Genomic DNA, 24,429 nt, shown 5'->3' on the forward strand with positions numbered 1-24,429 from the left:
TTATGACAGGAGGAATCTTATTCTGTAGGAAATCAGTGACGTAAATACTCCGCCATGTTTATGTGGATGCATTGTGAATTTATAAGGAATTCACTACATGACCGGGTAGCAACTTGCTTCGTAAGTGTGAATCGGTGTGTCGGAATGAAGTTTTTATTTATTTATTGTTTTTTTTTTCTTTTTTAAAAAAAATTATCCATACTATACACGACATGCAGAAGAACCTATAAGCACATCACTGCCACTCGTTAGGCATAGATGCGACATAATGAAGAAGAAATCTATTGACATTTTCTTGAGGAGATGGAGGTCATGGGGCCCACTAATGGGCAGGAATGCGCAAGTCAACCCCGCCTTCCCTCGGTGTGGCCTGTTTCTACAAAAGTGGCTCTGGCGAAACCAGAGATTAATCCTGCTATAAAGAGATATCTTTCTAGTTGGAGGAAATGACAAATAGACGCTAGATAGTAGATGTTCATCGCACAATGAAATACTACCGACTAGTTTATTGAACATCTGAAGTGGAAAATGCCATGTTTGGTATCCTGAGCAGAGATTCCGATTTCTGTTTTCCCCTTCTTCTTCATCCAGTGTAAGTGAAACCCTTCAAGATTATAACAGACATACTTAGAGACCCGTAACCTCCTCCATTTCGAGGGTACATCAGTTAAAATGGTGGAGCCAGGGCTGGATTAACCATTAAGCAAAATAAGCACGTGCTTAGGGCATCATGGAAAGGGGGAGGGGCACGGAATTTCTGCTTTAGTTAGATGACGAATTTAATTTAAATAAACTTTTAATTAGTTTTTCATTGTTTTTATCTTTTCTTACTGTTACCTACTTTGTTTCAATAAATAATGACGTGTAGAAGGCTTAATAAAACTCTAACCACGTGCATGACGGTTCGTTTACACCGTATTGTCGCTTACGACGCTTTCTGGCACTACCATTGCGTCAAATGAGGCAATTTTTTATAATTAACGTAATCATTTTATTTTTTATTTTCGTGTCTGTTTTAGGTCTTGTTTTAATAAATTATGTTTTATAAACGGCTCCAGAAGCAAATATAAAACAAATCACGTGGTTGTCTCAAAAACGCGCCTCCGGTAAAAGGCCTAGCTGTCGCAGAAGTGCGACTCCGGTAAAATAAGAGTTAATTAAAGCACGAAAGCACAAGATTCAGCTATAAGCCGAAAATTAAATTGTTCGTATGATTTTGCCTGTGATATGTGTAACTGTGTTGATTGCCACCTAATATTCAACAAAATAATCTTTTTATTTCTGTATGTAACAGATCCCAAGAACCAAGATGAAACGTGTTCAGTTAAATGGTGCACAAAAGCGAAAACTATCAAAAAAAAAAAAAAGAAGAAGAAGAGACTTTGGAATTAGATTCCAAGACTGCAAAGCTGACTGATTTCTTCACACAAGTTCCACAACATTATATACCAATTCCTGATCAGAGCTCATCTCCGGCATCAGAGGTGGACACAAATACCACTTTGATCACTTCAAAATCAAAATGTGATGATGTTGGAATCATCAAGGTGTCACAAGCAGGTTGATCTAGCACATGTCTCACTGCTGACCTCACTTTGTCTGTAAATTCTCTTGATATCTCTACTGCAAATGTTGATGCAAGTTGCTTTACAGAACATTCTAAGGTTGAAATAATTGCTGAAAATGAAAGTTTAGTGGGCTATGGTGATGGTGGTGAAATGATTCAGTCTGCAAAAGATGAATAAATATAGCAAAAGATCCAGGGTTGTGGCTTGATTTCTCTGCTGATGACGTGGCTTATTGGACTGCTTGTGGACCCAATGACTGTCAACATCACAATTGGCCATTTAACAAGTCTTACTGACATTTCAGTAGTGGCAAACCAGTAAGATACTGTTCGCAGAAACTTTTTGTTGGGACAAAAGCCAATGGTGAGGAATACAAGAGAGAGTGGTTATTGTATTCACCATCAACGGGATCAGTTTATTGTTTTGTTTGTAAACTGTTTGCTCCTAAAAATTTCTCCCATTTTGTTACAAGAGAAGGGTTCAGTTACTGGCGAAATACTATTGTAATTGATCAACATGAAAAAATACTCACCATGACTCTATGCTAACATACTTAACTCGCAGACAAGGTGTAGGGTTGGGACAACAGTTGGAAAAACAAATTCAGGAAGAGTGTGATTACTGGGAACGTGTCCTGAGGCGTGTCATAGCTGTTATTCGTACGTTAGCTGAACGTGACTTGGCTTTTCGAGGAAAACAGAAGAAATATTTGGATCATTGCAAAATGGGAACTTTTTAGGGCTGCCTGAGCTCATAAGTCAGTCTGATCCATTTTTAGCAGGTCACATTGCGAAATATGGAAATTGTGTCATAGCTCGTATCTGTCCAAAGCCACCTGTGAGGAACTCATTCAACTGATGGCTCAAAAGGTCCACGTGCTCATTGTTGATGAAGTAAAATCTTCTGGTTATTTTAGTTTGTCAGTTGATTCAACACCAGATCTGTCACATATCGACCAGTTCAGTGTTGTACTTAGGTACTTAAAAGATGGACAGCCTATTGAACGTTTTTTAACCTTTCTGGAAATGAAAAGCCATACCGGTGAGGAAATAGCAAATCAGGTGTTGCAGTACTTACGTAAAGTTTGTCAGCTAAACTTTTCAAAATGTAGGGGTCAGTCTTATGACAACACTGCTATCATGTCTGGGCGTTATAAGGGGATGCAGCAAAAAATTTTAGAAACAAACAAGTTTGCTATATATGTGCCCTGTGCAGCTTATTCCCTAAATTCGGTAGGCCGAAGTGCTGTTGACTGCTGTCAAGAGGCGGTTAATTTCTTCTCTAAAGTGCGGTTGCTCTATACCTTTTTTTCAGCCTCAACCAGCCGGTGGACAATTATTAAAGGTTGGATTGGAAATGAAAATGTATTAAAATCCCTCTCTGATATCAGATGGGAGGGATATGCTATGGCAACAGCAGCAATTTTGAAATCTTTCCTTCAAATTTTAGAAGCGTTAGACTGTATAGCCGAAGACCAGTCACAAAAGGGAGACACTAGAAGAGAAAGCAGATAATATTGCAAATAAGATGCAAGAGCTAGAATTCGTTTTTATGTTGAATATTTGGGATGAGATTTTGCAAAAGTTTCATAGAGTAAGCCAAGTTCTACAGAATGAGAATGTCAACTTAAAAACATGTGAAGAACTGTATGGATCATTAGCTGACCAATTGTGCACTTCACGGAATGAATTTGAAAGATATGAAGCAGCTACAAAGGAAGTGCTACCAGATGTTGATTACAAGGCATCTCAAACTCACAAACGTATGTTTGTGAGTTTGAGATGCACGCGTCCGAACCTGTCAGTAACGAGTCAGATTTCCCGATCAACTGGTGCATAATCTAGCTGCTAGATGCTATGCCTGAAAAGGGAGCCCGAGTAGTGGTGTGTGTGTGGGAGGGGGGGGGGGGAACTTCAAGGCAACGTAATAGCACAGAGACTGGTTTCTCTCTGTATGGATATGACTGTCATGGCCAAGAGTCCATCTTCTCTCACTGCATGTCCCCACTATACTCCTTCCGTCTAATCAACTTATGAAGACTCTCACAAATAATGACAGCGACACTGCTACAAAAGCGAATCTCCCTCATAAACTAATTTCATCAAAAAAGTAACATCACAACGTCACAACATAAAAAGCATGCCAGAATCCCTTCACTAAAAGCTTACTTTCACATCTACTTTATTAACATCCGTGACATTAACAAAATCATAAATGACATTCACCATCACTTGCAGTCAGTGGCGCATCTGGAGGGGGGGGGGAGGGACTGTCCCTCCAAAGAAAAAAGAAAGAAAAAAACACTAGAAAAATTTCCAAAAATCTTTTCCTAATTAAAATTCATTTTTTTTTATTTATTTATGTTGTGTCGTATCTTCTATTTCTATACAACTTATGAATTAGTGATCATTGCAGATGCTCAGTCATAGGTCGTATGCGATGCGTAGTTCGTATTCTCAAATCGTCTACTCGTTCCCCCACAAGATTAAACTCTGAGTGCACTACTGCTTGCATTCTTAAAGACCAGACATCTTATTCCTTACAGAAACCCAGATCACAGCAACATCTACTAATGTTGACCTCCAATGCACAAACTACACACCTCATAATTCCTTTTGCCACTGCTAACCACTCAGAACTTCACATTCCTTTCCTTGAAATTTGATCACTTGCAATCCAGCTACTCAAATAGTGAGGGTATCTTCCTGGGCGACCTAAACTTCCACGATTTAAACTATCTCCTCTATTCCAACACCACAGACCAAGCAGAACAAAAAGCAGAAGTCTTTGTTATAAGCAATGACCTAACATAAATCGCATATCTACCAACTCGAATTCCTGATAATCTTATTCACTCTTAAAATCTCCTTCCAGGTAACCTCTCCTCTCGGCAACTCAGACCAATCTTGCACAAGTCTCCTGTCTCACAAAACGCCCCTCTTCCAATCACTCCTGAGCTCGCATTCTCTGGCACTGCAAAGGAGCTAATTAGGATGACCTCCAGAATTTCTAGTATAAGTAGGTTCGGTGTGTTTACAGTGTGATGAAAAGGAATGTTGAGCAGTTGTTACTCTTGTTTTAACAGGTTCCACAAAAAAAAGTGGAGGAATAATGGTTCCTGGTTTGATGGAGTGAGTAATTTCGAGTACGTCCGTAGTTCCGAATAACACCGCTAGATTCCGTTATACTACTATCATTTATGGTTCTTATAATTTTTATTTATTTATTTTTTTATTATTTTTTAAATTGAAATTATGTTCAATTTCAGAGGATTGTTTTATTTTTTGTGACATTAAAGAAATACAAGCTTTGAAAGTGTTGCAACCATCTTCGCTGATTCTTTTACTAGGCCACAATTTCAACTACCTGAAAGCGTGTTTAGATTACTTTGTATAAATATGGAAAACAGTACATCTACAATATTACAAGCGTAAAATTGATGTTAGTTATATTGTTATTAAGAAAACCCGTAATTAAATTTAACCTTCGTTCTCAACCGTAACCGAAAGTCTAGATCTGCTGTTGGAAGTGAACAGCGGTAACTGCAATTATTGTAGGTGTTTTTAATTTTGTTTTGTGTAATATTTGTCTGAAACCATAGTTTCAGGAAGAAAATGTGAATTTTTTTTATGGAAGTGTGAGGGTAGGGGTTTTAGCACGATATCATATCATCATATATCTGTTACAGGGGCAGACAAAATAGCCGTAAATATAATAGTTTGTTAAGAGGAGTAACATGGGAGTTTTCCCACAAATAATATCCATAGAATAAAAGAGTTTAGAATAAGTGCGAGAGATGGCGCTGGCGTGGCAACCGTTGGAGATTAACTCGTTGCATGCTGAAGTTATTGATTTATAGGGAGGGATCACTAAATCTGAAATTAAGTAAGTCATTGGTATCAGGTGGGTGTGTTATGTGTAAAGAGTAAAAAATAGCTAGAGTCATATTATTCAGAAGGAAGTAGGATTGTTATAATTTAAAGCCGAAGTAACTAAGACTGTTGAGAATATCGCATTATGTTTGTTAATTGCTTTGTCTCCAAGTCTCAGGAAGAAAATGTGAATTTCTTTTATGCAGGTGTGAGGGGAGGGTTTTTAGCACGATATCATATCATCATCATATTTCTAATAAAATGTCACAATTTTCAGGAACCATAAGAATCATTTAAAAATAATTAATACGAAAATATAATCTAATTGTTGTTTTACCTTATGATTTCAAAATATCGCAGTGAGGGTATTATTGAATATAGTTCTTGAAGTTATGAAACACATAAATAAATATTTTGGGGAATATTAAAATTAAATTTACATGTATTTACATTTAAAAAATATTCTTTAAAAATGTGACATTCGTGAAATGGGAAAGTCTGGAACTACTGACGCTCTGTGAGGAGGTATACAATAAAAGTCTCGGGGGGGGGGGGGGGATGTTATTTAAATATGATGCCTCCATAAATGACGGTTCAATATATGAATTATTGATCTCTTTCTCAGTAATCGTCACGTTCTTAATATTTGAAAATGAATTCATAAATTCCAAACCATTATATATATATATATTAAAAATGCTTAAAAAATGGAAATATTATGAGGAGCAATACCATTATTCTGCACTAAAAAGAGGCCCAAGAACTGGAATTAATCGACTAGACACATTTAATAAATTCAGTTCAACCGGAGAGGAATTATGGCTTTGCATCATTGTAATAATTTCGGAATTTTTTTTCTCCCTAAAAATGTATTTTTAAAGTGAATCTCTACAGCGAAAGGTTCGAAACCTTTTATACATTAATACCGTGCATTGGCTTCGATTTAAACAGGTCGGGAACTCTGTCGACCAAACATCTAATCTTTTCAAGCCACTTCAGCCCTCCAGTTAGCAGGTGGTGGTCTCACACCAAGTGATGAAATGAAATTCATCTACCACTTAATAGCATTCTTGCATGGTGACCTCATTCATTCCTTCTTTATATTAACTGGCCTAATTTAGACAATGTCGAGACAGCTCATCCGACAATTACAGAAGTTAGAGAAATTTAAATGAAAAATTCCATTTAATAAAATGTACTCGTATGAGAAATTCCATTTAATAGATTTCATAAGAAATTCCAATTAATAGATTTCATGAGAATTTCATTTAACTGATTTCATAAGACATCCATTTAACAAATTGCATGCGTTATTCTATTTAACAAATTTTAATTAAATTCAACCCAGAAATATAGAAATTATCATTGCATTTTGAAGAGTTTCGTCAAATGGAGCCAAAATAGTCTAAATGAACACAAACTTACTTCGGGAGAAAATAGTTTAAAGATCACATCCATGACAGCGATGTCATTAGAATTCACAGCCTATTGGTTAGTCCATGAGACTCCATTCGTCTCATAGACTAACAAAGTTTGTCTATGAGACGAATTTAAAACAAAGTTTGCCAGCCTAACGCTGGCAAACTTTGTTTTAAAAATCGAATTTCTATAAAATTCATCCGGCAACCCAAATTATATTCGTACGTATTCACGTACAGAACGGAAAGAATCGAATACATGCTCATTCGTTTTGTAATATGTATCCAAACACATAATCATTGGATGCCAATTAGAACTTTAATCATGTGAACTGCAGTCTATTTCGTTGATATCTTGCTAACATAAACGATGAGTTACAATTCATCATTGCCCAGTACACAGAGATTAAGAGTTTTGATAAATTGGTCATTACATCTAAACCTTGAAGAATGTAAGATATGATTATCAGAAATGATACATTAGGTACACTAAAATGTCTGTTCTCCACCAAAAGCAAACTAACAGCTCATAAAACAAAACTGATTTCTGAATACAGTAGTTCATAAAACCTTAGAATCAAAAGTAATTTCCAGGTGGTATGAACGTCTTCGGACAAAATCAAAATAATTCTGTCATTCCAAAATTCACCAGAATCTATTAAGAAGTTTAAGGGATGAATGCTGCAAGACATTCCCCTTCACTTTTGTATCGAATGGTCATGACGTAACTACTTCAATTTCTAAGGTATTTTATTATTACACAGTAGATTTAAAGTGTTTTTCTGTTTTCATTTTATGTGTGCGCAGTATCACTAACAGAGCATACAAAAAAAAAAAAAAAAAAAAATCATGTTTCTTTTAAATGTATATTTAAAATGCTGAAGTTAAATATACAGCGAACTGCGTCCGCTAACAGTTAATTGTCACTTGTTTTTAATTGCTGGATAACAGTTCGTTAATATCAAAGTATTAAAGCCAAGATTTTACTTGATATTTTAGAATAGCAATCCCTTCAATGAATCATTGAAAACTTATAGTTTACTGATTGTGGTTATGCTTAGGATTAGAATGGAATAAATTATCGGCATTTATTTGAGTGACTCTAGATTAAAATTTGGAAAGGATGGTTGTTTGGATGTACGGATTTTCACAGACATAGAAGAAAATGGGGAAAAAATATAAATCAAAGTTCACATGATTTATTTATTTTACACCCATGGATACATCAGACAAAAGAGATTGAGCGCTTGGGACTTCAGTTAAAATGGACCATTGGTTAGCATGACTGCTCGTTTTCTCCCCCTGTACAGGAGTCCCAAACATCTCATTTTAAATAAGATTTTGGGTTTCTGCGAACATGGGAGAAGTAACATTCCATTGCCAGGAGAACTGGGAATTTTTACAGTTGTTCATGTGAGAGGTAGCATTCACAGTATAAAATGAAGATAACATTTTCATTGTTGTGGCAGTTAGAGATAGATTTAGAAACCTCAACTAACCTAATTTGGCCTAATCTTAAAGAAAGAGCAAAAGCATTTATGATTGCTCATTAATTAAACAGATATTACACTCACGTCGATTTTTTTTTTTTTTTTGCTTAATTTTCTAGAGACAGTGCATGTGAGAATGAATTTTTTTTTTTTTTTAAATAAAAATGAAAAAAAAAAACTGACTGCGAAAAACCTTTGAAATCAAATTTGTTGACTGATTGGACACTACTCGTTCTCCAACTGAGAGGTTGCAGGTTCTGTTCCCAATGTGAAATCGTCGTTCTCCTAAAGTAGCTTAAAACGGTATCATGTTTGGTCTCTAGATAGCAATATTTCTGAATTATCTATTATTATTTGACACCTCCAGGGAGTCTTAAGACTCATCGAGGGAAGGCATATACTCTACAACTCTCAGTCTCCACCAGTCAACCTCATCCACAAACCGCCTCATCTACACCAATGACATCTACTGTCCACCATCACCACTATTATTTTCACAGACAATCACAAACATCCATGCCCACAGCGGAATTCGAACCCGCAACCTTTTGGTTTGAGAGCGGATACGCTAACCACTCGGCCAACCAGGCCGGCATTTAACCCTTAACAAAGTGTAATAGGGTTACAGCCTTTCGTGAGTGGGCCGTACATAAAATAAATAAACACATAAATAAAAATAAAAAGTTTTCAGAATATTATTATGATTATTATTATTGTATATCTCCAGGCTGTTCAAAGACTCATCGAGGGAGGACACCTATTCTATAACTCTCCGTCTCCACCAACTACAACGAACCGCATCATCTACAGTGTAGATGATGCGGTTCGTTGTAGTTAGTTGTGGTGTAGATTCTACACCAACGCCATCCATATATGACTAATTGTTTCATGATTAACATTATTATTAAACATTTGGGTACAAAACATAACTTGCTGTGTTTCCACAATAGGCGAGTGGCTTCAGACTACTTTTAACAGGAATTCAATGACAAATGTGAAAATTTCGGTATTGTATGTGTAGGGAAAGGAACTGAGAATTTTAACATTTATTTTAATTAACACAATTTGCTCTTCACTATAATTTCACTTTGAAATTATAATTTAGTTAAATTTAATTGTAATTTTTATTGAAAAATATACAGATTTTAGTTTGATTATTTAACTAAAACTTCTCACTATTAAAAGCGGTAGTTGCACGGAAATAATATACTGTGTGTGTGTATAAAAGCGGTAGTTGCACAGAAATAATATACTGTGTGTGTGTGTGTGTGTGTGTGTATATATATATATATATATATATATATATATATACACACACACTAATTATTACAAGTCTGAAATTAATATATATACACACAAAATGTTAATCCTATTAACATTTTCCACGGTGCAGGGACAAACCTTCTCGTGCTATACTTGACCTTGGGAGGGGTATGCCACAAATCGTAGCAAGTACTTCCCAAGAGAACAAACTATGTAGGCGCGAGGGGGGGGGGGATATGTTTCAGGACATATTAGAAACCAATAATTAATGAAAATTAGATATTTGGTTCGCATATTTAAACTAACTAATAATAAACAGCGTCTGTATATATTGTAGCTTAGCACTTCAATGAAAATGACTCTCTATATTGAAAAAAAAACATTCCCCTTGCCCCACTCCCCCAGTGAACGTCGTATTGCACTGACCAAAACAACATTCTTAACTCACAGACATACCATACCGTACAGCTGTAAGCCGAGCAAAGTGCAGTAGAAGTTTTACTGCGGCACTAAATACAGCGTGAACGTGTTAATGGCTATTATTTTTTTTATTTTTTAAGCTTTTTTTAACGACTGGTGTCATAAATAGAGTGGTCGTTAAGTCGGAACAACGCAAATCGAGGAATGATTGTGCATATATATAACAGGATTCCACAAAATTTCGCAAAACACTACTCGCCCAAGATCCCCATTGATATGTCCCAGCATCATTAAAAAAAGGGGGGGGGGGAATGCCACAAAATGATTGATAGTGCTGTACTACGCTTGGAGAAATTATTATTATTTCTTAAATACAAATATTTACTAAAATAAAGAGCCGAAAGGCTTCACTTCGGCGATGCAAAATTATAAAAATTAAGTGGATATTAAATCCAGCATTATTCGGCTTTAAAATAATTCTGGATTTAATATCCACTTATTTTTTATAATTAAATACAAATATTTTTATTTTGTCCAATCTGCAGCTTCTCGCTAGCTAGCAAAATCAACTCGCCACGGGTGAGTGAATTTGTCCAGCCATTGTATACCCACACAGTATTTTTATTTTTTGAAGGTCCCAGTACTCATTCTTGAGTGGCACGAAAAAAATTGAAAATTAAAAGGATGTGAAAAGAAAACTAAAAAATTATTTACTAATATTTGTACTTCGTAGTGTGATGATGTTTTTTGGAAGAACAGAAAAGTTTATTAAGCATAAATTTATTGAACAAATATATAAGAATAATATATATATATATATATATATTTATTTATTTATTTATTTATTCTCTCCCTCTGATCGTGTAATCTACGATATCCACCCCATCTCCCCTCCATGTGTCACGTGAACTGGTTAACCATGAATTTTTTAGCGGTAGGTCCATTCGTTTAAATTTGTATGCGGACAGAAACAAAACAAACATCGTTTTATCTTAAAATAAGCAAATATTTTGGGAGATTGCAGCAATGATCAGTCGACAGTAATTTCTATCTCTGTCATTTTTAAAAGGACACGTTCATCTAAAGTTTATTATCTTGTGTTATATACGTGCTAAAGTTATCAGAAACTTAAACCGTGCTGACATCCGTCCGCAACTTAACAATGAACAACAGTTATAGACGCTTTCGATGACTCATTATCACATGAAAGGGCAAGAAGCGAAGCGTTCGTTATCCACCGTGACCAAAACCATGCGAAGTTCACATTTAAGAGATTAGTTGAGAACCGTTCAGATTGAACGGCAGAAGGAAAATCTGTGCCATTAAAACTTTTTTTTTTCTTTCTTTCATTTCTACGTTGGTAAAAACATAAGGATAAATTGATACTGATATTATGTTTACTCCAAAAAATAATAAAATAAAATAAATAATATGAAAGGCAAAATTATCTCATCATATCGAATAATAAAAGGAAATGTATGTCATTCTATCTTATAAAATTATGCTGCAAGCTTTTAAATTCTTATACTCTGGACCCAGAAATTCAGGTCTCTGTCCTGACATAAATAAATGTTTACACCCGGAGTCTTGCACAAGAAATAAAACTTGATTCATAAATATTTATTTGGTTTATTACGTAAATCCACAATATATTGTTGATTTACTGTTGCTGTTGACAACAACAACTATATGCATATATCAGAACTGGTGCTATTTACAAATGAGCTATATATATATATATATATATATATATATATATATATATATATAATATGCATATATCAGAACTGGTGCTATTTACAAATGAGCTATATATATATATATATATATATATATATATATATATATATATATATATATATATATATATATATATATAGCTCATTTGTAAATAGCACCAGTTCTGATATATGCATATATATATATATATATATATATATATATATAGCTCATTTGTAAATAGCACCAGTTCTGATATATGCATATAGTTGTTGTTGTCAACAGCAACAGTATATATATATATATATAACCAATCGAAGGTGAGTTAGCCGATCTCATACGGGGGATAGCAGGGTTTTTCCTCCCGGAAACTCGGGTTTTTCATCCCGCATACAGACGAATTGGCCCTTCAGAACACACGCAATTTACAGACAAAAAATACTAGCTGTGGTAGTGGTGGAGGTGGGCAGTAGATGGCGTTGATGGAGGTGATTCGTAGTAGAGGTTGGGTGTAGGTGGAGACAGTTGTAGGTGTCCTCCCGCGATGAGTCTTCGGACTCCTTGGAAATGTCATGAATAATAATAATAATATATATATATAAACGTCAGGCCTGTGTAGCTCAGTAGAAGTGGCGTTTCCACTTTACAGCGCTTGACCGCACGAAGAAAGGGTTTGGTGGTTCAAATCTAGTCGCCGACTAGAGGAAATTTTTCTAAGCCTTTTTTCGACCGGTTCCCGAGTTAGTCGATCTCTGGCACGGGCAAGCGGGTTTTTCCTCCCGGAAACTCGGGTTTTTCGTCCCGTAAACTCAAGAAAATCGACCGTAGAACCCACATTATTTTCAGACATTAAATATATTGTGTTAAGGTTAGGGACCACGAGATGGCGGCACATTTGAGCCGTCTCTCTTCACTGTGTACCGCTTAATTAGTGATAGCCTTGGGCCATCTATCTCCGATTGGTACCAGTGGAGATTGAACTGCCCACTCAGTCTCCAAAAGTTAGATAGGGCTAAATAGCCTCGCCTACTCTCGTATATGGGAATAAAAAGGCGTTAGCTGATTTATTATTTTTTTTATATATATAAACGCATGGTAGACGAGTATCAGTTTAGTATTTTGCTTCCAACATTTAAATTTTCAGCATAAAAACAATAGCATAACATATTTCAAAAATAAATAAATAGTTAAACAGCTTTTAAAATAGACTCTTTAAATAGTTCAGTGGCGGCCTATGAAATCTTAAGTTTTAATTTTAAAAGATAATAATTATTTTTTTCCTAATTAGTAACCAATTTATTAATTAATAAATCTGTAGATTTATTTATTAATAAATTGGTGGTTACTGATTAGGGGAATTTTTTTTTTTTTTTTTTTTTTTTTTGTATAGGCAGCACCGCCATTTAAAATTTCACTGGCCGCCACTGAAATAGTTTTTTTTAAAAAAAATAAAGCAAAACTTCTGAATATATACACGTTTCAGTTGACAATGATATGCATTATGATTTCAAAATACAGTATAAGCAGCGTGAATATATACAATTTTTTGTTGCAGAAACAGAAATACGTATATTTCTGTTTCTACATATTAATAAAATAAATAAGCTGAAACCTTTTATTCCCTTATAGGGAGTAGCCGAGGCTTTTAAACCCTATCTAGCTTGTGTAGACAGAATGGGCAGTTCAATCTCTACTGGTAGCCAATTAGAAATAGCTGGCGCATGTCTATCGCTAATTATAAGTAGCCACTGATGAAGAGACTAGCAAACAATCTCTTGATACCTAACCCTAAGGCGATATGTTACTGTCTGAAATAATGTGAGTTCTACGGTCGATTTTCTTCGGTTTATGGGATGAAAAACCAGTGTTTCTGGAAGAAAAAACCGCTTGCCCGTGTCAGATCGACTAACTCGGAAACGATCGAAGATAGCCTTAGAAAAAGTTCCTCTAGTCGGCGACTAGACTTCAACTATAAGTCTATCTTCAGGGCGGCCAAGCGGAGAAGATGTAAGCGCCACTTCCACTGAGCAACACGGCCCTTTTTTTTTTTTTTCACAGTGAGCACTCATCAAGAGTAAATAAATCTTTAATATGACGGGGAAGGAGGGAAATACTGAGTTACCTCTAAAGAAAAATACAGGGTGTTCGGGATAAATTTGACAGTTTCGTAAGGAAAAAGAAAATCTTCTTTGTATCTATTAAATTTAATGAATTGACAAAAAAAACATTACAGGCAGAGTTAATTACAATACTATCAACAAGATTTACTCAAAATAACCACCATTAGCATCGATCACAGCTTCAATTCTGCTTCGGAACCTCGAACAAGCTGATGCTACAGTCTCCCTGGGAAGGGCCGCAAAAACTGTTTTAATTTTATCCATTAACTGGGCTTTTGTATTACTGGAAGTACGATTGATGTCTTTTTCAACTGCGCCCCATACAAAATAATCCATGGGGTTAAGGTCTGGGGAGTTTGGAGGCCAAACATTTGGACTGGTGAAGTCGTAGAAATTTTCAGACAACCATTTTTGACTTTTCCCAGAGGTGTGGCAAGGGGCCGAATCCTGCTGCCATACATACGGCCTACCATTGGCTACCCTTGTTATCCAGGGCTTGACTACAGTTAGCAACTCCACGAACAAAGCCCGAATTCCAATGCCAGGGTTCTTCAACACCTGTTCCTGCAGATTTGCGAGGAATTCTGCTGTACGAACGCAATCAGATCGTCTGCTAGGGATCTTTCTTCTTGCTACATCCTCGTAGTCACCATTGCAAGTCTCTAGTTCATGCCTGATTGTTTTTACTGTATTCAGGGAGCATTGGGCAGCAGTCGTAATATCCTTATTTTGATGGCGGGCACGAATCATCATGATACAAGTTATTCTCTTCCATGATTCAGGTGGGTTCCAGCTATCCATCCTTTCTGACGTCTTGTATATGAATGAAGAAGGGTCCAAACTTTTAAATGAAGAGAAGTGTGTGTTAATACATGTAACTTACGGAAAAATATAATTAATTATAAATATGTCAAATTTATCCCGAACACCCTGTAGTATTGCAACTATTTTATTGTTGTTGTGTTCTGTAATGTAAGAAACCTTGATGAGGAATTTGCCATAGTTTTAATTTATATCAAAAAATTCAATCCAAGTACCCGCAGGCCTACTCTAATTTGCTTATACTTGAAGAACAGCAACAATAAATACAATTTAAGGGTCCAAGATAAACCCTATTTGTTCATTACATTTATAATGTGCCGGGATTATTTTTATAGCCATCATCATTAGTCGTTAACATCATCATTTCTAAACATCTTGTTTAGAAATTAGCTATACATTTATTTCAAAAATATTCGAAAACTATTTAAATTTTATGAAATCTCAATGAAGGACTCTCGATAGCAGTGCCGTAACGAGGGCGTGGCGAAAGAGGCGCCCACCACGGGAGCAACTAAGTTTGGGGCGCAAAACGTAAAAAATAAAAATAAATAAATAGATATAAAAGTCCGCTATTTTATATTATATTTTTAAATTTCGGCAATACGCCGCTTGAGATGCACAAATTCTGCAACACACTGCAACTCATTTTGATGGGGGTTACTAGTAAGTATTTAACATATTGCATTTAGTAAAATTTAACTTGTTACATTTAAATTTTTCAAAATTTTTGGGTTAGGGGGCACAAGTTAGACACTTGCGTTATGTTGGGGGGACGCAAATTAGACACTTGCCACAGGCGCGTCATACCCTCGTTACTGTACTGCTCGATAGGTCTAACAACCTACACCACTTACGATATAGTCACACATACCATCGCATTAAACATGGCAGCTGCCACTGTTCCAAAATCACACCAGTACCACGCGCTAAATACCCACCTCTACCACCTTAAATGGACTCAACATACCTTCGTAACAAACAACGCATTATTGCCGATATATCATGGAATTTGTAAAACAATACTAACGTTTGGCATAACTGTCTACACAAACACAGCAAATACTTGACTTACCAAGTTTAGAAAAACTTCACTGAAGAATCATTTCAACAGTTTTGGAGACCCAAATAACCGAATCCCTGATGCCAAAACAAAATCCTGAGCATAAACCTTTAGAGACACCACGTATTTTCATTAAGACATTATTTAAATAACGCTCACCGTTGTTATACCCTATTAACCAAATAACAAGTAGTTGCAGTGAGCATTGTATATAGTTTATACTCTGTTATACAATGATAAGTAGAATCATGACATTCTAAAAACTATATGCAATACTCACTGCAACTACTTGTTATCTGGTTAATAGTAAAGTATACTTGAATATCAAGTGTATTAACAAGAAAAAGGAAGGGAGAAATTGTAAAGTATGGGAAGGAAAGGTTATGTACTAGTGTAAAAGGGAAAACTTGTTTACTTTAAGAAAAGGGAAGAATATTTAAGAAAGTATGCTAACGTTTTAAGTGACAGTAATGCTTAGAATCTGGTCAAATTGTTTTATTATTTATAAAATTACATAAAGAAAAACAATCAAGAAAATTATGTTTACGTATGCTCTAAGAGAAGAAGGGGGAAAGCAAACGTTGCCCCTTAGTGTCCCATGCTAGCTAGCGAGTAGCGGGAGAGTCGGACGCTGTAACGTCGTTTATTTGTTCAGCGAAAGAAGAACTCGCGTTCATACCGTGGATAAGTTGTTTTAGTAATGTTCGAAACGCTCTTCATTTTATGAAATATCAAGGTAAGACTTTGATTAGATGCAATTTAATTGCTATTGCTTTCTTTAGCCTACGTTTGGTATTGTTGGCAGTCCTTTGCGGCTGCGGGATATTCTATAAAAAAATTTCTGCTGGCAGGTCTTTAGACCTGCGGGATTTTTATTAACGCTCATACGCAGTTAAAATGATATGAGCGTACCTGACCTAGACGTATTCACTGATTTGCTCGATAAAGAGCCGGCTCTTGTACTTATTGATAAACTCCAAAAGAAAAGTTCAAGCTGACATGGCTTACTAGCATGATCGACCCCGACATCATTATCGAGTCACTCGATAAAAGGCGAGCACTCACTTTTATTAAAAAGCTTCTCAAAAAGTTGGAACGGGATTGGCCCGGCTACTTAAACTTATATTCTTCACCTGAAGTCGACGTTGAGGAAAATGAAAACTCTCCTCAAATGAAGGAAAAACTTAATCTAGTTGTCTCTACCTCTAATCCTTCTGATCAAGGAGAAATCCACGCTCGTAAGAAGAGAAAAACTCTCGCTGCTGAGCCAACAAATGATGTTGGTATGGACGAGGACGTTCCCATTACAGATCCCTCTGCCTCCCTCAATGAAAAGGTGCCACCGATTATCCTAAGGGAAAAGCAGAGATGGACAACACTTAGAACCATCATGGCTAACTTACAAATAAGTTATAGATCTGCTAAAAATGTAGACGAAGGCATAAAAATTCAGCCCACCACGGTGGCTGATTATAGAAATCTTACAAGGGAACTGGACGCAAGAGGAACTCAATATCATACATTTTCACTTGCTTCCGAAAAAAATCTGAAAGTGGTCCTATGAGGAGTCTCTGAGGATATTGACACGGATGAAATAGTTACTGAACTTAACTTACAGGATCTACCTCCCATAAAGGTCACTAGAATGTTTAGATCAAATAAGATACCCATGCCTTTAGTCTTAGTAGAAATTCATAACATTTACAAAGACATCTGTAATCTAAAATCAATCTGTAGACTCAAAATAACCCCAGAACCATTGAGAAAGAAAGCATCTTCTGGGCAGTGCCACAGATGATGCATAGGAAAAAAATTGCCCCAAATTCCCTTAGGATTTTTGTTTGGAATGCAAACGGTATCAAAAATAAATTGTTAGAAATCCAGGAATTCAATAATAGATACAACCTAGATATATTACTTATCAATGAAACTCACCTGAGGCCTGCTGACATCCTAAAAATCAGAGGGTATCAGATTTACATAAACAACAGACTTGGGTATAGAGGTGGAGGTACAGCCACCCTTATCAAAAACTATATCAGTCATCATTCAATAACCAACCCTACAATCACTAACCTCGAAATCACAGGAATTAATGTCCTCACAAACTCAATTGGAAACTTAAAATTTTTTCCTGCTTACAACCCTCCATTAAAGACATTATTAACATCAGATCTGGATGCCATCCTTGGAGTAAAAGGATCGGTCGTCATCGCTGGAGACTTCAATGCAAAACATCCTGCTTGGAACAGTAAAACTACCAATAAAAATGGCTGCATCCTTTCTAGTACGTCTGGCACTGCTGACATCCTGGATATAGTTATCCTGCAAGACATTAAAGTACAGTACAGCCTAAAATCACTAAACGAGCTGTCGTAGGATCACAACCCAATTCTACTGCAATTGGGAGAACAAGAATGCCTGTCTCCTCCCTCTCATTCAGGCATATCGTGGGAGAGACTGTCTAAAGCACTTAGGGATCAAATTGGACCCGTCCCTCACATATGCACACCAGAAGATGTGGAATCTGCGCTGACTAGCCTCACCCAACAGATTAAGTCTGCTATAACGGTTGCAACCTTCCACAAACCTGTTCGCAAGCCTGGTCGTTTACCCGAGGATATTATGGACCTGATCAGAGAGAAGAACAGAGCTAGGAAGAGATTTCGTAACCCTCGCGTTCCTCAGGACAAGGCAATGCTTAATAGATTGAATGGAGCAGTAAGAGATGCACTTAAAACTCACAGAAACCAAGTTTGGGATAAAAGGTTAGCCTCTATCTCACCTATTGATCACTCTATCTGGGGGGTTACTGAGAAACATCAATCTCAAAACAGGGCCTAGTCCACACAGATGCAGATAAGGCAGAAGCCATACTAAAGAATCTTGAAGAGCAGTGCAAACCTTCTTATAACAACTTAAATTTCAATCACTTGTACAAAATCCACAGACAGGTCAGGCATGCATTAAATCTCCCAGATACCAGTGCTGGCCATATTGCACCCACATCACCCGTTGAATTATGATTTTATTAAAAAACTTAAGAACAGTAAAGCTCCTGGACCAGATGGTATCTCAAACAGGGTGATCAAGCTGCTGTCTCGAAAAGCTGTAATGCACCTGACCAGTATAATAAATGCAATCTTAAGACTTCACTATTTTCCTTCCACCTGGAAACTGGCTGATATAATTCCTATATATAAGCCAGGCAAAGACCCACACTCACCGCAAAATTATCGTCCAATCAGTATCATCTTTAATCTGGTTAAGGTTGCAGAGAAAGTCATCCTCTCACGACTCCAAACTTCAGTAAATGACCTAAACATCTTCCCTAAAGAACAGTTTGGTTTTAGGCAACACCATAGTACTACCCAGCAAATCCACAGAATTGTCGAATACATCACCACCAGTAACAACTAGCGCCAGTGCACAGGAGCTGTTTTTTTAGACCTATTCAAAGCATTTGACAAAATCTGGCATTTTGGACTCCTGCACAAACTTATCTCAGCCGGTACCTCACTAAAAAATTGTTCATCTAATCCATTCATTTCTTCAGAATAGATAATTGCAAGTTAAAATCAACAGTTCTACTTCGTCCCAGCGCCATATCTTTGCTGGAGTGCCACAGAGATCTCTACTGGCTTCATTGCTGTTTTCTGTATACATGTTAGACATCCCACACAATCCGATGACTTCCATTTTGGCCCTGTATGCGGACAATACGGCAATACAGATCTCTCAGACCCCATTTCATTACCAGAAAAGCTTCAAGAAAACCTTCTAAAGCTGGAGGGTTGGTTATCCAAGTGGAGATTGGAAGTCAACCCCCTGAAAAGCTCAGCCGTTCTTTTCTCAAAAAGGCCAATGTCTCCTGTAATACATCTAAATGTAACACATCTCCTGCAGGAGATGTGTTACTATTCAATGCTAAAATTCCCTGGCAGACAGAAACAAATTACCTGGGTGTAATTACCTGGGTGTAATTCTCGACAAAAAGCTATCTTTCAACCATCACATCAAGTCTGCGTGCGCAAAGGCATCTAAAGCCATAGCTCAGATCTATCCGCTAATTAATAGAAATAGCAAGCTCAGCAACAGAATCAAATTGCAACTATACCAGATGACGATTCGTCCTATAATCACCTATGCCTCTCCGGCCTGGAGAGGCATAGGTGATTATAGATCTTGATGGAACTCGATGCTACAATCCTTAGCATCCAAGTTTTTCCTAAAGACGTCCACACATCCCAATGATTTGGTTCAGCAAGCTGCAGCATACTAGGCAACGGACATATTCAAATATAGAAGACTAAAAGCTATATTAGCCTTCCATAACGATGCATAATCTCCATGCCCATTTAGGGCGAGCATACTGCTCGTAAATTTCACCCTCACTATAACCACAACAGATAGCGGGGAATATGGAAAGTATTTTGCGTCACCCCTAAAGACATAAATGTCAATTGTCAATTGCTGTGACGTCACAAGCATGTTTGCGCCTCGGATGAACGGCCAAGTTTACGGTAGTGGCTGATAGGAGGGTGGTATAAAAGGGTTGGAATCCCCCCCCTCGAGGTCTTTTTGGGCTTCTGGTCTTCCGGGTTTTTACCTGGTGGTCGGCCGCGTATCTTGGTGCCGATTCCCTCGCTAGCATGTGGAAGGAAGGCTGTCGGCGAAGATTCTGACTCAACTTCGGCCAAATAGTAGCAGGTTATACAGCATGAAGTGCCCGAGAATGTTCGTACCTGGAGTGCTAAATTAGAGGTCCGTAAAGAAGATAGCGTTGGAATATCGTCGATCGGAGGGAAAGAAAACAAAGCATATAGATAAGTAAAATCTTGTTCTCTGATTTGTTTATGAAAGCAGAATCTAAGAATTGTAAATGAATCAATTAGTGAAGAACTCTAAGAATAGTAAAAAAATAAGTATCGTAGGAAAGGGATTAATTTGATTTAAAGAAAGTATTAAATGAGTAGGCACTGTGTGGTTGAAAATTTGTTAAACTTGTCCAAGAATATTATAATAGAAATTTGATCTTTGGAGTGAATGCTTGAAGAAAAAAATTGTTAATTCTAAATTTTGTAGTGTATAAAGGATATTTTATATGAAGTTACTAAGGTTAATTGAATGATGCCTGTATGATCCTTTGTGACTAAGAGTGTACGATTTTCCTATATCACGTGTATGAATTAAGAGCTTAATCTCACATAGAATTATTGTAACAAAGAACCCAGAGGCAATTATTATGAGGACTTTAGGACAAAGGGAAACAAGTGTGTGGAATATGAATAATCTGGTGAAATGTGTATTAGATTAATACCTGTTTATAAGAGGATTAATAAGATTGTGTCTAGAATGAGGATATATAATTAGAGATTGTTTAAATAAGGTTTATAGTGTTAAATAGCTGTAATAAGAGAGATATATAAGGTTAATTGAAACTTAGTGTAAATTTTCATTTGAGTGACTTAGTATTGTTAGACTTCACTTAACTTTTAACCCTTATTGGATGAAAAACTTTCTTTGTGTAAATTGTATTGTGTGTCTTATGTTAAATAAATGTTTGCTATTTAACTAAATCCTGTGTCTGTATGGAATTTAATGCACCACCTGTGAAATAATAATACGGATCTAAGCGGGGAACTCATTCAGTGTAAATTTTCGGTCACGATTGCAATTATTTGTGATACTTTGGCGAAGCTCTATACCAGCCTCTTGATTAATATTTCAATTAATCTTAGAACCCTTAGATTAATTGAAAGTAAAAAGCGCAGTAAAAAATAAATATTCTTAGGGCCTAACGAGAGGTTGGTTAGGAAGAATCATCCACATAGGTTTTGGCTCGACCCTCGGGCTATTCCGTTGTGAACCAGAGATATCACGTCACACGTAAGAGATCCCTTAGAGATTGAATAACTTAATATATATGGAACAAGGGGATATAACACCGTAATCAGAGATGTTGTTGTTGTTGTTGTGGTGGTGGTTATAGGGAAATGACTACGAGCAAAGTGGTATCCCGTTGCCTTCCTTGACGTACTATATCCTATGACTGTAGCCTGTGTGTTCATGGGGCCGGTTTGCCTGCTTGCTGGATGAAAAACCCCAGATACACTGGGGGTAAAAAAATATGCTGTCCACTCCCAAGACAGGCTAACTTGGGTGGTAACATGGCTGAGAAAGATCCTTAAGCTCCTCAAGTCGTCGACGGGAATCGAACCTAGGACACTCCTTCCACGGGCATATGGTTGCGAAGCAGATAATCACTTGGCTAACGGCGCGAACAATCATGGATATTTGTATGGCATAAAACGACCAACCAGGTGCTATAATAACTTGTATGGAGCACCTGATAACCCCACAAGTCAACAAATTGCCATACAATCTAAAACAGTTAAAGAAGATTAAAACCCGAACTGTGGAAATTGTATTAGCACACTTAGTTCTACAAAAGATGACATTCCTATCACATAAAACCATGTAACTACAGCAACAAACTAAGAAAGAAGGTATGTTCATCGTTAACCCCACTGTCTTCAGAAAAACTAACTAGTGTCGAAATCAGTGGGACCAGTATTAGCATCCAACTCATTTTCACAAATACATAATTTCTCTTCCATTTACTTTATCCTAAAAGTTAGACATACGTTAGACACACACGTAAAACAACGAAGTTTTCTCAAACACCATACAAACAGAGAAACACGCCATGTCCACTTCACCTTCAAAAAAGTTAAAGCGTGCACATACTCGCTTTCACACTCTAACCAAAAAAAAGAAAAAGAAAAAGAAAAAAAAAGCACTTATATCAGGTATATATTTATATATGTGTATAAACAATTAAATAAACAAATAAGTAGATAAATCAGCATCATCTTGTTATGGGTACTAAAACAAACCCAAGAAACCACCATCATCTAATATCTGTTCCAGATATTAGATGGCGGCGGCGGGCAAAAAATATATCATGGATATTTATCAAATTCGGACGTCCTTTCTGTTCAGTATTTTGTACTGAACAGAAAGTGTAAGAATAGTTTTAACGGACATATGTTCTTAAAATATTTCTTAATATTTATCAAATCGAATTACTGTAGCGATCAAATATGGAATAACATGTTTCTAATTGTATGATTATAACTACGCTGTATACTGATAAACTATGATTTTCATAAAAAGATTATGTATAACGCCTATGTAACGTAAATTTGTGTGTGTGTGTGTGTGTGTGTGTGTGCACTTTAATGCAAAAATATTATTTTAAAATATTGATACATGTACCTGTATGTGCATGAGTATATTGTAAATAATATTGATGAGTGAATAATAATAAGGTTTGATTGATTATTTTTATTATTATTAAATATCGTTAGTGTTGTATTATTTAGCAATGTCATATAATCATAAAATCATAAAATCATAATAATCATAAAATCATATAATCGAACTATCATACTCACGTATTGCATTTGCTCATTGGCTTAAACAATGGCACAATCGTTTGAAATATCTACAGCTCAAACGGTATTGTTGATTCCTGTCATTCACTATTCGCATCCAGGATTTGAGACAGCTTTTATTTTTAAAGCATAACAACATGCCTGCAAGCCGAACCTCCAGTGGACGTTCACGTCGTCGATCCCCTTCACCACAAAGAAATCCGTCTCCTAGACGACCAAAAAGAATCACAAAGTCGACAAGAGCTGGACTTATAATGCCCGTTGGACGGATCCACCGTATTGTCAAAGAGAAACACTACATGGAAAGAGTTTCTGCTAATTCCACAGTATATTTAACTGCAGTGTTGGAATATTTGCTCGCCGAGATCTTAGAATTATCCGGAAATGTAGCACTTCAGAATGGCAAAAAGAGAATCACCCCACAATTTATCCAGCAAGCAATGAATCACGATGAAGAGCTTGCAAAACTATTGCGTGGAGCTGTGATACCCGGAGGAGGAAATATTGTGCAAATGCTAGGCGTTCTTGCTGCCCATGGAAGATAAACCGATTCAGGACGAAATTCTAAATTTTAGAGGTACTGTACGCGATTAAAAATGTGGACTTGTTTTTCGAAATTTATATTATATTTGTGTACACGTCTGATAAATTATGGCCTCTGATTTTTTAAAACTAGAACTGCGCACAATGAAATATAAATTATCATATGATCACTTCTCGTATAAATGTTATTATATTATTTAAATAATTGAAAAAAATTTACAATTATGAAAATAAAGAAAAAAAATTAACGTGTTCAAGATTTTGTAGTGTGCAGAAAATGCAATTCTAAGATCTTAATTACACACACACACACACACACACATATATATATATATATATATATATTTTTTTTTTTTTCCCCTCTCCCGAGTTATAATTTCGTATTATTCTACCTACTTATTTACATTATATGCATGTGTACATATTGGCATATACGTTCCGACACTTAACTTATGTGCATCTACATTGTAATCTTGTGTATATATAAATACTGAAACGTAAAGTATATTGAATAAGCACAGTGGATTTAATTAAGGCACATGAAAGATTGATAGAGTTTTTGTCATTGTACATCAGTGTTTGAGATTTATCTGAGAATAGGAATTTACGGATTGAATATATATATATATATATATATATTTGTGAATGAGTGTGATGATGCAAGGATTTGACAT

The 24,429-nt window shown here is 36.2% G+C and overlaps 1 protein-coding gene across 1 annotated transcript; it reads left to right on the top strand.

Annotated features, from left to right (window-relative positions):
- The first annotated feature begins 23,332 nt into the window (after positions 1-23,332).
- LOC150101686 (histone H2A-like) lies at positions 23,333-24,012 on the top strand. The gene has a single exon (XM_090400347.1). The coding sequence runs from the start codon at positions 23,350-23,352 to the stop codon at positions 23,755-23,757; it is 408 nt and encodes a 135-aa protein (XP_090256473.1). The 5' UTR covers positions 23,333-23,349; the 3' UTR covers positions 23,758-24,012.
- The last annotated feature ends 417 nt before the right edge of the window (positions 24,013-24,429 follow it).

The sequence above is a fragment of the Typopeltis vanoorti genome, chromosome 11 (genome assembly GCF_054136105.1).
Source record: "Typopeltis vanoorti isolate ZY-2024b chromosome 11, IOZ_Tvanoo_1.0, whole genome shotgun sequence".
In the NCBI taxonomy this organism is placed as follows: Eukaryota; Metazoa; Arthropoda; class Arachnida; order Uropygi; family Thelyphonidae; genus Typopeltis; species Typopeltis vanoorti.

What these genes read in the sequence shown, in the direction of transcription:
- LOC150101686 (XM_090400347.1), top strand. Translation starts at nt 23,350, where the DNA reads ATGCCTGCAAGCCGAACCTCCAGTGGACGTTCACGTCGTCGATCCCCT.